Below are 16,489 nucleotides of genomic sequence, written 5' to 3'. Positions count from 1 at the left end.
CAGTCTCCTGGACCCGAGCAGCTTCCGGCACCGATGCCTCTACCGGCCCCCACGTCTTTCCCGACAGCGGGCCTGGACGAGTGCCTCCGAGCCATCCTTCCGGGGATCCTGGAAGGGCTGATGCGCCAGGCTGTGCACCCCCGGCGCCGATGACTGTGGCGCCGGCGAGCTCTAGCCCGGTGCCGAGGCCGTAGACGCCGCCGCCGCTTGCGGCGCCGGTCTCGACCGCCACGCAGGTGGAGTCCCCGTCGACGTTGATGGAGGGAGCTTCGTCCCCGCCGGCGCGGGAGTCCACCGCTCGACGACACCGAGGCCTCGGTGCCTCGACATCGAGCCGGGCCCGGTTCAGGACTCAGCTACATGAGCTTATGTCCGATACCGAGGAAGAGGCCTCGTGGGGGGAAGAGGAGGACCCCAGATAGTTCTCCTCCGAGGAGTCTGCGGGTCTTCCCTCGGATCCCACGCCTTCACCAGAGAGGAAGCTCTCGCCTCCTGAGAGTCTCTCTTTTGCCTCCTTTGTGCGGGATATGTCTATTTGCATTCCCTTTCCCGTGGTCTCTGTGGATGAGCCGAGGGCTGAGATGCTCGAGGTCCTCGACTATCCATCACCACCTAGAGAGTCCACCACGGTGCCGCTGCACAATGTCCTCAAGGAGACACTGCTTCGGAACTGGATGCGACCATTATCTAATCCCACCATCCCCAAGAAAGCAGAGTCCCAGTAAAAGATCCACTCGGACCCAGAGTTAATGCGGCCACAATTGCCCCATGACTCGGCGGTCGTGGATTCTGCTCTCAAGAAGGCACGGAGTTCGAGGGATACCGCCTCGGCGCCCCCGGGGCGGGAGTCTCGCACTCTGGACTCGTTTGGGAGGAAGGCCTACCAATCCTCCATGCTCGTGACACGCATCCAGTCATACCAGCTCTATACGAGCATCCACATGCGGAACAATGTGAAGCAGCTGGCGGACCTGGTCGATAAGCTCCCGCCGGAGCAGTCCAGGCCTTATCAGGAGGTGGTCAGGCAGCTGAAGGCGTGCAGAAAGTTCCTGTCCAGGGGTATCTATGACACCTGTGACATGGCATCTCGTGCTGCGGCCCAAGGTATAGTGATGCGCAGGCTCTCATGGCTGCGCGCCTCTGACCTGGACAACCGCACCCAGCAGACATTGGCCGATGTCCCTTGCCAGGGGGATAACATTTTTGGTGAGAAGGTCGAGCAGCTGGTGGACCAACTGCATCAGCGGGAAACCGCCCTCGACAAGCTCTCCCACCGGGCGCCTTCAGCATCCACCTCAGCAGGTGGACGTTTTTCCCGGGCCCGGCAGGCTGTGCCCTATTCCTTTGCAAGGCATAGGTACACCCAGCCGGCCCGAAGGCCTCGTCAGGCACAGGGACAGCCCCAGCGCGCTCGTTCTCGTCAACAGCGTGCGCCTAAGCAGCCCCCTGCGCCTCCACAGCAAAAGCCGGGGACGGGCTTTTGACTGGATCCACGGGAACATAGCCGCCCTCAAAGTGTCCGTACCGGACGATCTGCCGGTCGGAGGGAGGTTAAAATTTTTTCACCAAAGGTGGCCTCTCATAACCTCCAATCAGTGGGTTCTCCAAATAGTGCAGTGCGGATACGCCCTGAATTTGGCCTCCCTGCCACCAAATTGTCCTCCGGGAGCTCAATCCTTCAGCTCCCATCACAAGCAGGTACTTGCAGAGGAACTCTCCGCCCTTCTCAGCGCCAATGCGGTCGAGCCCGTACCACCCGGGCAAGAAGGGCAGGGATTCTATTCCAGGTACTTCCTTGTGGAAAAGAAAACAGGGGGGATGCGTCCCATCCTAGACCTGAGAGGCCTGAACAAATTCCTGGTCAAAGAAAAGTTCAGGATGCTTTCCTTGGGCACCCTTCTGCCAATGATTCAGAAAAACGATTGGCTATGTTCCCTGGATTTGAAGGACGCATACACTCACATCCCGATACTGCCAGCTCACAGACAGTATCTCAGATTCCGCCTGGGCGCACGGCACTTTCAGTATTGTGTGCTGCCCTTTGGGCTCGCCTCTGCCCCACGAGTGTTTACAAAGTGCCTCGTGGTGGTAGCGGCGTACCTTCGCAAGCTGGGAGTGCACGTGTTCCCGTATCTCGACGATTGGCTGGTCAAGAACACCTCGGAGGCAGGAGCCCTCCAGTCCATGCAGTGCACTATTCAACTCCTGGAGCTGCTGGGGTTTGTGATAAATTACCCAAAGTCCCATCTCCAGCCAACCCAGTCTCTGGAATTCATAGGAGCTCTGCTGAATACCCAGACAGCTCAGGCCTTCCTTCCCGAAGCGAGGGCCAACAACCTCTTGTCCCTGGCTTCGCAGACCAGAGCGTCTCAACAGGTCACAGCTCGGCAGATGTTGAGACTTCTGGGTCATATGGCCTCCACAGTCCATGTGACTCCCATGGCTCGTCTTCACATGAGATCTGCTCAATGGACCCTAGTTTCCCAGTGGTTTCAAGCCACCGGGAATCTAGAAGATGTCATCCACCTCTCCACCAGTTGCCGCACTTCACTGCTCTGGTGGACCATCCGGACCAATTTGACCCTGGGACGTCCATTCCAAATTCCGCAGCCCACGAAAGTGCTGACGACGGATGCATCTCGCCTGGGGTGGGGAGCTCATGTCGATGGGCTTCACACCCAGGGTCTGTGGTCCCTCCAGGAAAAGTATCTGCAGATCAACCTCCTGGAGCTCCGAGCGATCTGGAACGCACTGAAGGCTTTCAGAGATCGGCTGTCCTACCAAATTATCCAAATTCGGACAGACAATCAGGTTGCAATGTATTACACCAACAAGCAGGGGGGCACCGGATCTCGCCCCTTGTGTCAGGAAGCCGTCGGCATGTGGCGTTGGGCTTGCCAGTTCGGCATGCTCCTTCAAGCCACATACCTGGCAGGTGTAAACAACAGTCTGGCCGACAGACTGAGCAGAGTCATGCAACTGCACGAGTGGTCGCTTCATTCCAGAGTGGTACGCAAGATCTTCCGAGAGTGGGGCACCCCCTCGGTGGACCTTTTCGCCTCTCAGACCAACCACAAGCTGCCTCTGTTCTGTTCCAGACTACAGGCACACGGCAGACTGGCGTCGGATGCCTTTCTCCTCCGTTGGGGGACCGGCCTCCTGTATGCTTATCCTCCCATACCTTTGGTGGGGAAGACCTTACTGAAGCTCAGGCAAGACCACGGCACCATGATTCTGATAGCGCCCTTTTGGCCCCGTCAGATCTGGTTCCCTCTTCTTCTGGAGTTGTCCTCAGAAGAACCGTGGAGATTGGAGTGTTTTCCGACTCTCATCTCGCAGAACGACGGGGCGTTGCTGCATCCCAACCTTCAGTCCCTGGCTCTCACGGCCTGGATGTTGAGGGCGTAGACTTCACTGCGTTGGGTCTGTCTGAGGGTGTCTCCCGGGTCTTGCTTGCCTCTAGGAAGGATTCCACTAAAAAGAGTTACTTTTTCAAGTGGAGGAGGTTTGTCGTCTGGTGTGAGAGCAAGGCCCTAGAACCTCGTTCTTGCCCTGCACAGAACCTGCTTGAATACCTTCTGCACTTATCAGAGTCTGGCCTCAAGACCAACTCAGTAAGGAATCACCTTAGTGCGATTAGTGCTTACCATTATCGTGTGGAAGGTAAAGCCATCTCTGGAGAGCCTTTAGTCGTTCGATTCATGAGAGGCTTGCTTTTGTCAAAGCCCCCTATCAAGCCTCCTGCAGTGTCATGGGATCTCAACGTCGTCCTCACCCAGCTGATGAAACCTCCTTTTGAGCCACTGAATACCTGCCATCTGAAGTACTTGACCTGGAAGGTCATTTTCTTGGTGGCAGTTACTTCAGCTCGTAGGGTCAGTGAGCTTCAAGCCCTAGTAGCTCATGCTCCATATACCAAATTTCATCACAACAGAGTAGTGCTCCGCACCCACCAAAAGTTCCTGCCGAAGGTGGTGTCGGAGTTCCATCTTAACCAGTCAATTGTCTTGCCAACATTCTTCCCCAGGCCGCATACCCGCCCTGCTGAACGTCAGTTGCACACATTGGACTGCAAGAGAGCATTGGCCTTCTACTTGGAGCGGACGCAGCCCCACAGACAGTCCGCCCAATTGTTTATTTCTTTTGACCCTAACAGGCTAGGGGTCGCTGTCGGGAAACGCACCATCTCCAATTGGCTAGCAGATTGCATTTCCTTCACTTACGCCCAGGCTGGGCTGGCTCTTGAGGGTCATGTCACGGCTCATAGTGTTAGAGCCATGGCAGCGTCAGTGGCCCACTTGAAGTCAGCCACTATTGAAGAAATTTGCAAAGCTGCGACGTGGTCATCTGTCCACACATTCACATCACATTACTGCCTCCAGCAGGATACCCGACGCGACAGTCGGTTCGGGCAGTCGGTGCTGCAGAATCTGTTTGGGGTGTAAATCCAACTCCACCCTCCAGGACCCGAATTTATTCTGGTCAGGCTGCACTCTCAGTTAGTTGTTCTTCGTAGGTCAATTTCTGTTATACCCTCGCCGTTGCGAGGTTCAATTGACCTGGGTTCTTGTTTTGAGTGAGCCTGAGAGCTAGGGATACCCCAGTCGTGAGAACAAGCAGCCTGCTTGTCCTCGGAGAAAGTGAATGATACATACCTGTAGCAGGTGTTCTCCGAGGACAGCAGGCTGATTGTTCTCACCTACCCTCCCTCCTCCCCTTTGGAGTTGCGTTTTCATGTTGTTTTCTGGCTTGTCATTCAACTGGCGGGAAAGGTCACGCACGAGCGGGAAGACGGCCGCGCATGCGCGGTGGGCGTGCCCTGCGTGCGGACCGCCCGCGAAGCTTCTTCCGGTTGGTGGGGGCTGCCGCGGACGTCACCCAGTCGTGAGAACAATCAGCCTGCTGTCCTCGGAGAACACCTGCTACAGGTATGTATCATTCACTTATCTGAAACACCACCTCTTCTATCCCTACTGTGTCAGAAACACATGAACCTCACCCGACCATAATATCACCTTGTATTTGTTTCTCTACTGGACTGGCGAACGCCTTACGGTAATATGTAAGCCACATTGAGCCTGCAAATAGGTGGGAAAATGTGGGATACAAATGTAACAAATAATTCTGTGAAATCAGGGCTAACGTTTACCCACCAAGGAGAAATGTAAATGTTAAGAATTAAGCTCATATTTATGGGTGGGTGTGCACATGGACACATGTTTATACAATACACTATTCTTTACATAACTTACACTCACTGGCATTTAGATGCAAACAGTCATTCCTAAATTATATACACAGAGCTAAACTGTTATCTACTGTTCTGTAAAGGAAAGCGAGCCCTTATCAGGTGGCCTGGTATAGAATTATCCTCACAGTGGTTAGGGTCTTACTGATTCCTGGTTGAGCCTTGTTGATCACAGTATCTGCAAAGAAAAGAAAAATATTACATCCTTTTGTCACTTGTATTAAAAGCTATGCATTCAATCGAATGGGGTGCTGAAAAAGCCAGCCCAGGGAAAGAATAAGTTTTGGCTGCAAAGTCATTGTAGGGCAAAAATTAATCCATATAAGTGGCAGGGTTAGGGGTTTTCTGGGGCTCAGTTGTACAGTTACGGAAAGAGTTGCAAATTTCAACCACTGTCTGTATAACTTAATGCATCTCTGTGTAAGGAACAAATAGGAGAACTAGCTTGAAAGTGATAAGTCAGAAAGCATAGCACCTGCTTTTAGGCATGAGATGTGCAGGCATTTCTGTGAGTAGAAAATGGATGGACCAGAGGTGGGATCAGCTTTTTTTATATACTTTGTTTTTATGAATTTACAAACTTAAGCAAAAACTTGTACAGAAATAAAGAGCAAAACTCAAATTCCAGTCCACAAAATATGAGGAGATTAAGGGTGAAAAGAATAAAGAAATTATTTTTCAGTTACAAAAGACAATATCAGCATTACCTAATCCGGATAGTCAAGTTGAAACATTAGAGGCGCTTTCTACTGTGGTCCCTGTTGGTGTGTAGCAGTTACAAAAGCAGATAGATGGGATGAATCAACGAAGAAATATTTCTTATCTTTAAACTTAATTATACAACTTACAGGGAAACTTCAACTAGAACAGTGCACCTATTTGCAAAGCAACTGGACGAAACGAAAGAAACTGCTTCCTCCTCTTTTGAGTATCTCAAGAAACATCATCAGAAAGGAAGCAGTACGACGTTTAAACATCCAATCCCTAACTACTAAGCCAACTGTACAAGTAAAGTACCAGGAGATATTTCCTCGCTATCAGGTCTTTCTAGGAGTGCTGAAAGATCGTGTCCATTTTTAGTCCATTACCTTCCACATTTTCAATTTGTTTTCTTGCCAGTGGACAAATAATAGATTTTTGCAATAGGTGGCAAAGATTGCTGAGGGATTTTCAAAACTTCTGTCGGATATCTGTTAAACATATCTTTAGGAGTTACCAAAGGAACTTTTGGAAAATGTAAAATTCTTAAATTTTTAGAGCGAGCAACATTTTCCAAGTTTTCTGCTTTTAATCTCAAAGCTTGCAAATCTTTAACCATGGCAGTTTGGAAGTTCAGAATATTATCTGTTTTCCCCTGTAGTTGTAACAGATCTTCTTTAGGGATCTGCATTTATATAAACTTCTTACCAGCATGCACAAGCTGCCTTGCAGTAGGTGTAACGTTGTGTGGGATTTTTCAAGCAGGCCATTGCTTAAATGCACAGAGGCAATAGGCACATAACCTTTCCTGCCAAGGCGTTCTTCTGTAAACTTACCCTCGAGGTGGGAGAAATCAAATATTCCCAAGTGCTCTGATACTTATGTCAGTGCAGTTAATTTTCCATATTGCCAGCCATGCAGAATACAGTTATCCAGCAGTGCACTTTATCACCTCCATTACTGGAGAGAGCTGCTGCAACTGCTGCTGTCTCACCACCAGAGGGCACTGTGTTCACTTATTTAACAGGTGTTCCGTAGCAGGTTTGTGCATGGCCAAAAAAAGATTTGCCCCTCTGTTTACTAAGCTGTGTGGCAATGCTGACCCAGCCCATTCAAAGTGAATGGGCAGTGTCGGCATTAGCACACCACCAGCCGCTAGCGAGGCTTAGTAAATTGGGGGGGGGGGGGGGGGTTGGCTAGTCTTCCTGTTTTGGAATTTTCATGTTTTATAACATACATTGTCTATGCACTAGAACCTTTTTACACGTGAAAATTGATTGTATGTATTCTCATTCATAGGTATAACTGCATCCCCATATGAGCCGAACGCACACCCCTGCTTGATGACCAAGTCACTTTCTGTAAAACCATCCCAGTCTCTACTTTTGGGGGTTTTTTTGTTAGGGTTATTTCTTTCTCATTTTGTTGGCATGAAGCACCAGTTGTAGCTTCTTAAATTGATATGCCACTGTACAATCAATCTTTTCTTTTCCAACGAAAGGAACATTTAGTCTGTTTTCTTCCTGGACAACAGTTTCACTTCCAAAGCACCTTCTGATGCTTCCTTTCACTTAATTTTATTGAATTTTATTAGAACAATAGGCAACAAATTGAAACTATGAAATGACATCAATTGTTCCGAATCCACAGTCAAAATATAGAGAGACACGAGAGAGAATCAAGAGGAGAGAAACAGAAGAGGATATTGAGATTAGTCTGACATCACTCGTGATTAAAAGAGAGCCCTCAGGAGTTCTTTGTGGGTTATGCATTTTTACTGTGCCAAGAAAGATCTGGTGAAAACTTGATGAAAATGGTTCTGATGCTATTCTTAAATTTTCAGTTTCTTTGTATAATCTTAACATTCTAGCAACAACATATACTATGAAATCTTGTTCAATGACATCCAATCTGTTATTTTTTGGTTCCTAATTGTGACTTTCCCCTGGTCTGGCAGGTGGCTTCCGGAATCTGCACACCATTGTTCTGGGGGCTTGTAAAAACGCTTTGGAAGTGGATTTGGGCTATCTCATCATCACTGCGGCACGAAGGTATTACTTTCCTCACATATCGCAGTCCCACCTGGCCCTGCCATTCACTGTTTGCCAGTTGACTTGCTATATTGTGCGAGTAATGTAGATTTACGTGCCAACAGGTTACATGAAGTTCGAATCCAGCCTTCCCTGACCAAGGATGGGGTCTTTTCTGCTCTTAAGATGGCCGAGTTGGAGTTCCCGCAGTTTGAAACCCTTCACTTGGGATATGTGGATGAGTTTTTGCTACAGTGTAAGAAACCTTTTCTAGTTTTAGTGGAAAATGTGTGACTTGGGAACTGAGCCCGTCATGTTTATAGCATTGCCAGCCACTTTCAATGGATTTTGTGAAAAGGGCGTTAGAACATTCTGGTATCATAAAATAGCTGAAGTGTTTAACATATTTTGCAATAATATTAATGAAGCAGTAAAGGTACTGGGACAGGTTAATGGTCTTCTATAATTTGTCTTTCTCTATATGCAATTTTTCTGGGCAAAATACAGATGGTGAGCTCTGTCCCCAGGATTTCCCACTCTGGATAAAAGTATCTAGCTTATTGAAAAACTACTTTTAATGAAAGCCCCAATTTCCACAGATAAAATGCTATTTTCTTTATTGCCCTCCGTATACAACAGATTAGTCCCACTGAGGACAATTTGCAAAACCACTTTCTCAGGTAATTTGCCCTGTTGGAAAATCCTCCACCCTCCAAAGTGCCTCTTAAAAAATAGTGGTGGGGCTCACCCCCACGCTTTAAAATGGGCCATTTGTGGCAGTAGATTCAGTCAAGAAGTAAAGGACCTACAAAACATGGAATCTTCAAACCTGCAATCCCACCCCCACCCCATCTTCTGCATTCAGAAACAAGAGGTGCAGAGTCCATGGGCACTTTCATGCCTGTGTACCCACAAAAACACATTGTCAAAAGAACATCAAATACTTTTGTTTTCAAATGGCTTATTAGCTCTGTGAGTACAAAAGTGACCACAGACAGTTACCTCCGCTATTTATCACAACAGCAGTTCAGTGTTTGAAGAAATAAAAGCTTCAACAGGCCTTAATCTCTGTTGTGTTATTCCTATTTTGAGCTTGTTTATCCATTTTCAAGACTGTTCCACATCAGTGCAAGATACCCAGTCAGACTGTCTGCTATACAGATGGCTAAAGGTTTTATAGCAACCTGCAGAGGCTCTCGGAAGGGCTTCTTAGGAAACCAGATGAATAAGACAGAGGCTCTCGGATGGGCTTCCTTAATTTTGCTCTGACCTGGAAAATGCATTACCTGTATAGAGAAATATATTTGTCTTCTGTTTGTAAAGAAAACTATTTAAGTGAGCTAAATTCATTTCAGTTTCCTTGGTTGTTTATGCTCCCTATGTTTTCTACACGGAGCTGGTCCTGCTTCAGGCTTGCCTTACTCCAGCTGTAGATAGGTTTTGAGGTGGCTTCTGTTAGACTAGCTGCTTACCTGTTACAGGTAAAATGACCAATGCAGACCTGATGAAGTATGGTTTAGCAGATGTGGCTGAGAACCCTGGCATCATCACTGACATTGGCATGAAGGCGGTGAATGAGGTTTTCTCCTGCATCAAATATCTTGTCATCTACAACTGCCCTCACCTACACAACCCGAGCGGCTGGGTCACAGGTACTGGAGACTTCTGTCAGGAGGTGTGAAGCATTGTCAAAAGCTGACTGAGTGCTGGTATTTTTATTGTTACTAGATATACATTAATGGTTTTATCTGACTCAGGCTGGCTGTGTTCTCCTGGCCTGCCTAGTGTTACTGGTGCAGTGTTAGTTCACTAATATTTTTTTTTATCTCTGGGAGCATTCCTTTAAAAGTTTTAGCATTGCTGACTCACCTGTAACTGCTGCATTTAAACCCTGGGCTTATTCTCTGCAGACCATTCGCGGTGGAGCCGACTGGTCGACCTCACCTTAGTGCGCTGCCATGCCATCAAGTTGGACTCCTTCAGCCAATTTATCGAGCTGCTACCCAGTCTGGAGTTTATCTCCCTCGACCAGATGTTCCGAGAGCCCCCAAAGGTAAGAGATTCCTCTAGGCATCTGATGATCAGTTTTTGGAAACTGGTGGGAAAAAAACCCAAAAACCCCATGTGAAGGAGGGAACAAATTGATGTATAGTTGAAAAACTGATTGTCCAAACCTCTGAAAGGAAAGGGCTGTCAATAGTGTAGTTGAAATGCAACAGTAGTGAATAAGTTTCATCAGCTCTGAAATCCAAATCAAACAGCTGGGAAACTGAGGTTCCAGTGGCTTTTGACCTCTAAAGAATGCTAAGTTCTGAAATGCTGTTGCTTGATAAAGACTTTTGGAATTGTAAGTTAGGGATTGCAAAATAGGATGTTTAGGAAAAAAATTGACATTGTTTAAAATAATCTCTGAGTAGAAACGCAAAACTGTCTGTACTTCAGGAATCAGGTGAAGGCTTGGCTCTTCTCCGAGGCATTTAATGAAAGAAGCGACTAACTAGCTAGTCACACACACAAGGACTAGCACCGGCTGCACATACTGTAGCAGGACTTAGTTATCCAACTCCTGCCCTGAGATCATTTTCATGTGCAATTTTTCCTTAAGTTCATCACCCTGTATCTTCTCAGTCTATACATTCCTCCTCCACTATGCTATCTGCTGATAATGTAATGTCTATTGTGTTGACCTTGTAAATAGCATACTGCCATAATGTCTATTGTTATCCAAATCTTTTTACTCTTGTCTGTTGTCTATGTCTGGCTTATTCTTGCCGGTGAACTCTCCTTCAAAAAACGTGGAATAAATTATAATAAGTACATGTTGAAGGTTGCAGGAAGGTGTCGTAGCACAGAAGTGGAGTAACACATGTGTCTGTGTGTCCACAGGGTTGTGCACGTGTAGGTCTGAGCGCTGGCACTGGCATCGGTGTCTCATCTGCACTGGTCAGTAACCAGAACTCCAACAATGACAACGAGAACAACCACCAGAACAATAACAACCACGCCCCAAACCTGCATCAGAACAACCATCAGCACCAGAATCAGGAGAATGAGCTGCAGCAGGATGTGCCGGCCGAGGATCAACAGATCGCAGCCGATGGTGAGTACCGCTCTTCCCTGCCACCAAGAGATCACTTCTAGCGCATCTGTCACTAGGAAGTGTCCTCACAAGCGTGCCCAGCATGTGAGCTGTGTGTTGCACTGTGTTTCAGCATTGAATGAGATGGAGGAGGCAGCACAGGAAGATGTCGAGGAAGCAGAAAGCAGGAATGAGCCTCCCAGGTACAGCCAAGCTGTTATTCCCATGGATGTGGATGAGGAGCAAGCAGGTACCTCCTATGTACTTATACATGATCTTCATCTAGAGAGTGTCACAGTTTAATACTTATCAAATCTATGCTGGAATTAAAGCATCATTCTTATAAACAGTACCCTGGGAACCTTTAATCATGGAGTGTAGACAGGATCTGGATTTAATGCTGGATTCCAAGGAGAAATTGACCTTTCGTGGAGGACATTGCTTCACAGCTGATCCATAGAGAAGTGCTTCCTACCACTGTGTCAGGGAGTTGTTTTTTTTTTTTTTTTCATTTGAACCCTAGTACCGGCCAGGTTGAGTGTGTATAATTGTAGTGATCTCCAGTGAACCAAGTGCATAAGTGTACCTAAGTGTCGGTTCATGCACACAGATGTGTATTTCTGTATCCTCTCAGGACCCAGCGGCCTTCAGCCACCAGTGAAAGCTGCACCAATCACCGTCCATGACTCTGACAGTGAGGATGAAGAGGACAGTGTGATTTCTGTACAGCCCTGCCCTGCTAATAGTGCAGCACATGGGTATTTAGAAGAGAAACCCAAGGAGATCCCTGTGCCACAAGAAAACCCAGGTGAATTAATGAAAGTTGCTTCAGCTTCATTTAAACAATGTAGTACAAATACAAGTTGCATTTTTGGACACTTTTCATATATTTTATATTTTCTCCTATTTGTATATATTTTTTTAACATTTTGGCCCTTGCATTTCCCTTCTCCTTTGGGGTTTTGGCTTAGAGTACAGAGTCTGTCCAAGTGCAAGGTAATTTGTAAATGAGTGCCTAGGCAGGGAAGGCACATGTCTTAACCCATGCACCCGTGTTCCTTGATGAAATTACCCAGGGAAGAAGGTGCACAGATTTGCCCCTGCGCTTAGTCGTGTGTGCATGTGTGTGCATGTGCATCATTCCATCCCCGGGACCACCTATGTGCCTATTGTGTAAATGTAGCTGCATTATTACTAAGCACTTACTCCTGGCTACTTAACTTTGTAAAACACTCTAGAAGCCTTAAAATCCTAATAAAATGAGCCCAAAAGGCATCATTTTCAAAGGCATTTCCCCAGGTAATACAATGATTTTTGCACAGAACAAGTTTGTTGAATAAGTCTGTACCTAATTTTCCTCCCTGGTGAGCAGAGGCATCCTGGGAAAGAGTTTGATTAGAGTTTGAACTTGCATGCATACTTTTGGATTTTCACTAATAGGTGTGAACATGCATGGGTATCTTGTTAGGATAAATTTTAAAAGGAAAGCATGTATGCACTTGAGCACAGATTAGTTATGGTGGAATAGGAAGGTTAACTGGCGAGGCATTTTCCCTTCCTGTGCCAAAGTTTAAGTGCGGCCTCTGCTATACCTCGAACCCCCACCAATCCAGGCTCGGGAATCAAATCCAGAGCTCCCGCATAGGATGTTCTGTTTGCTTTGTTTCTTTAACCGCAGTTTCATAGGATCTCTGTGAGATCAAGCTTCCAGCTCATTCTCATTCCTGAAAGCAAATAGACAATAAACCCTAGGGTGGAGCAGTTTCAGCCCAAACACAGAAATGCCAAGAAATTTGCTTGGAATAGCACTTAAGTAAATTCTTAGAAATGTAAAGACAATCTTCAGCAGTTTTGTTGCCCTCTAAAGGGCTGATGTTGTTCTCATGCCCCTCTTGGTAGCTTTCATGTAGTACACAGGGCCAAATATCCTATCGGTTACTGTATTTTTGTTTCTTTGCTGCTCTTTTTTGTAAGTACTTGAAATCCTGCTAAAAAGCAATGTATACATGAATTTTTAGGGATTCTGCTGAAGCGTCACTGAACTCACAAGTTCTGAGACCTTGGTGGAGCTCGGAGGACGATTTGTAATTCCTTTACTAGTTATCACTTCTTTGTTGCAGTTTTACCAGCTCTAAGTGGAAAAGGGAAAACCCCGCTGCGGAAGAAGTTCAATGCCAGTCAGGCAAAGCAAACGATCCCTGTAGAGGAAAGTAGCTGTGAGAAGGGCTGTCAGGTCACCAGCGAGCAAATCAAAGCAGACATGAAAGCAGCCAGTGACCCGCCCGAAAAGAGCAAAAATCTAGAGACATGTGGGGGTTCTTCTACTGTCCCCAACTCCTATAATGTCACCTCTCAGAGCCCAGACTGTGCCAGGACTTCCAGCGGTGCTTCAGCCTGCCCCAGCCCCACTGCTGAGCAGAAACGCTGTTGCTGCCTCCCATGTCGGACAGATGGCACAGACTGCTGTGATGAGCTGGAACAGAGCTCAGTTTGTACAAAGTGCTTATGTGGCCAGTCTCGAGAGCCACATAGGAGGACTAGCGGGTGCCATGAAGTGGAAGGGCATGATGTGAGTGGACCCTGTACTGCTAGTGGTAATGGATTGGATGTTCCAGTCAGGACTCGACCAAACTGGGGGTCTCAAGGTGAGAGACCTGGTGAGGGCATGTCTGGGGGACAGTCGCCTGAGACATGTGGACAGGAATGCCATAATTCTCCACACAGACCTCTGACGCGAGCCAGGAGTCGATTATCTCAGGTTCCACTGGTGTCTGAGTCAGGTATAGTCTCACCTATTACATGCCTCTTGCTCTTGTCTCACTTTTAATCTTTTCCTTATGAATGATCCGTGTGTGCTGTGCAACGTTTATGTTTCTGCCAAGTGGCTGTGTTTTAAAGGCAATATGGCAAGAATAAAAGGATTAGCTTGTAATTGTCTCCCTGAAATATCATTTATAAGCTGCAGCAATAAAGGTTAAAAAACAAAAAGCTAATAAAAAGTACCAACTTTCGTGGTGAATGCCCTCTCCCTCAGATCCACAATAGAAGTGAATCATAAATGCACTGCTGGTAAGGAGGGTAGGTGGGGGGTGATAAGATAGGGCAGTAGAATTACATCTCTGTTGATGTGCTTTTATGTGAGTTTTGAAGTGTGGGATTATTTTAAATTCTGAGAATACAGAATGCTAGTATTTACTTCACTACATTTTGGGAGCTAAGTAAGTCCAATTAAAGAGGACATTTTTGGGGGGAGTTGGTAGCTGTTCCATATCATCATGCCGATCAATCCCTAGACTGGTGGGTTGTGTCCATCTACCAGCAGGTGGAGATAGAGAGCAATCCTTTTGCCTCCCTATATGTGGTCATGTGCTGCCGGAAACTCCTCAGTATGTTCTCTATCTCAGCAGGTGGTGGTCACACACAGCAGCAGCTCTGGCTAGGTCTCCAAGCCTAATTCTTAGGTTTTGTTGAGTACCTGGGGTTGAGGGCTCTTCTTGAGCAAGTGCAAACCTGGTAGTGCCAGGTCCCTCCTTTTCTCCCCCCTCCTGCTGGCTCCGTTAAAAAAAAAAAAAAAAAAATTTGAACGTCCTTTAAGGGCGTTTATTTCAACGTTTATATCAGCATTTATTGCAGCTGCTCACTGGGACACCAGTTCGTTACAGCTTGGAGCGAGAAGCAGGTAATTTTACCTTTTATAGCGGGCAGGGGGTTCCCCGTTCAGTCTCCACGTGGCTTATGGCGTCGGAGGGCGAGGGTACGAAGATTCGCTCCCCGGACCGCCTGTGTGCGTCTAGCGGGGATGCGGGGGTTTCAAAGCCTGACTCGCCTTTTTTTGGGCGTCAGTTTGGAATCCGGTCAGTGTCCCGGTTCTTCCTCCGGTGCGGCGGTTTTTCCCGCCATAAGCGCCCATCCCCCGCTGCTCCCCCCCCCCATTTTGACCGGCCACTCTGCTCGGACGGCTTCTTCTTGGGCCGCCCTCGAGGTGGGAGACGTTAATGCTATGGTTGCCCTTTATTTGGGCGACGGCAAGAAAGCGGCGAAAGTTAAGCGCCGTTCTTCCCGCGCGGCTCCTTCTCGGAGTTTCGCGCCAGACGCCATTTTGGATGCGCAGCAGGTTTCTCCCCCGCTCTTGCGAGCGCCGGTTGAGGGTGCGTCTAGGGCCGTGGCCCAGGCAGCAGAAGTGCACAGTCTAGGGGGTTTCTCCCCTGAGTTTATTTTGCTGCTGCATCAGGCTTTTCTTATGCTAAACGCTGCCCCGGCTCCCCCCTCTGATCAAGGGGTTGAGGCCTCCGGAAGCAAACGCCCTCGGGTGGACTTCCAGGCCCTAGAGGTCTCCTCTGATGTAGATGAGGGCAGCGTATCTGAGTTCTCCCAACGGTCCTTTGGGGGTTCCTTGGAGGAGACGGATTCCCGCTCGGATGGAGCGGATGACCCCTCTGCAGCACGGATCTGTCGCTCAGAGGATTTGCCCAACCTGTTAGTGCAGGCCATGAGCATTTTGAAGATTTCCTCTCCGGAGGACGTCTCTCCCTCAGCCTCTGTTGGCTCTGCCATTATGTTGGGGACGAAGCGCCCGCCTAGAACCTTCCACGTGCATGAAGCCATGCACACCTTGATTTCGGCTCAATGGGATTTCCCAGAAGCGAGCCTCAAAGTGGCTAGTGCTATGTCCCGCTTCTATCCTCTGCCTGAAGGTGAACGGGAGGCCTTTCTTGGGCCTACCGTGGATTCTTTAATCACTGCGGTGACTAAGAAAATGGCGTTGCCGGTGGAAGGTGGCACGGCCCTAAAGGATGCCCAAGACAGGAGATTGGAGGCGGCTTTAAAGTCGTCCTTTGAGGCGGCTGCTTTAAGTTTGCAGGCCTCAATTTGCGGCTCCTATGTGGCCAGGGCGTGCCTGACGCTTGTGCAGCGGGCTTCCCCCTCGGATCCTTCCTTGAGGGCTGATTGGCCAGCCCTGGAATCGGGCTTGGCCTACTTGGCAGGCTTGCTGTATGATGTCTTGAGAGCCTCGGCTAAAGGTATGGCTCAGACAGTCTCTGCACGGTGGTGGCTTTGGCTGAAGCATTGGTCTGCTGACCAAGCCTCTAAGTCTCGCCTGGCTAAGTTGCCTTTTAAAGGCAAGCTGCTCTTTGGGGTCGAGCTGGACAAGATTGTGACCGATCTCGGCACGTCTAAAGGTAAGAGGTTACCGGAGGTCAGGGCCCGGGCCGGTGGTGCCCGCCCCGGTTCCTCAAAAGGACGGTTTCAGGAAGCCCGTCGGTGTCGCCCGGGCAAGTCGGGCTCCTCTGCCCCCTTTTCCTTCATAAGGAACTTCTCCCCCAAGCAGCATTCCTTTCGCAGAGACCGCCGTCCCGGAGGTGCCTCCTCCGGTCCTCCCCCAGGGTCTCATACCCAATGATGGGGTGCAGGTCCATGGCCCAGAGCAGATTG

At 48.4% G+C, this 16,489-nt stretch overlaps 1 protein-coding gene across 4 annotated transcripts in view; it reads left to right on the top strand.

The window, feature by feature from the left end:
- Positions 1-16,489, top strand: part of FBXO38 (F-box protein 38) — a 77,984-nt gene that overhangs the window by 36,177 nt on the left and 25,318 nt on the right. For all 4 annotated transcript variants that reach the window (XM_030211433.1, XM_030211432.1, XM_030211436.1 and 1 more), the window contains exons 8-15: positions 7,905-7,998; positions 8,103-8,233; positions 9,459-9,629; positions 9,888-10,030; positions 10,864-11,077; positions 11,190-11,306; positions 11,691-11,864; positions 13,177-13,836. In XM_030211433.1, the coding sequence (XP_030067293.1) occupies positions 7,905-7,998; positions 8,103-8,233; positions 9,459-9,629; positions 9,888-10,030; positions 10,864-11,077; positions 11,190-11,306; positions 11,691-11,864; positions 13,177-13,836 (1,704 nt within the window). The remainder of the gene's footprint in view (positions 1-7,904; positions 7,999-8,102; positions 8,234-9,458; positions 9,630-9,887; positions 10,031-10,863; positions 11,078-11,189; positions 11,307-11,690; positions 11,865-13,176; positions 13,837-16,489) is intronic.

The sequence above is a fragment of the Microcaecilia unicolor genome, chromosome 8 (assembly GCF_901765095.1).
Source record: "Microcaecilia unicolor chromosome 8, aMicUni1.1, whole genome shotgun sequence".
In the NCBI taxonomy this organism is placed as follows: Eukaryota; Metazoa; Chordata; class Amphibia; order Gymnophiona; family Siphonopidae; genus Microcaecilia; species Microcaecilia unicolor.
This window is presented reverse-complemented; position numbering and strand designations above follow the sequence as displayed.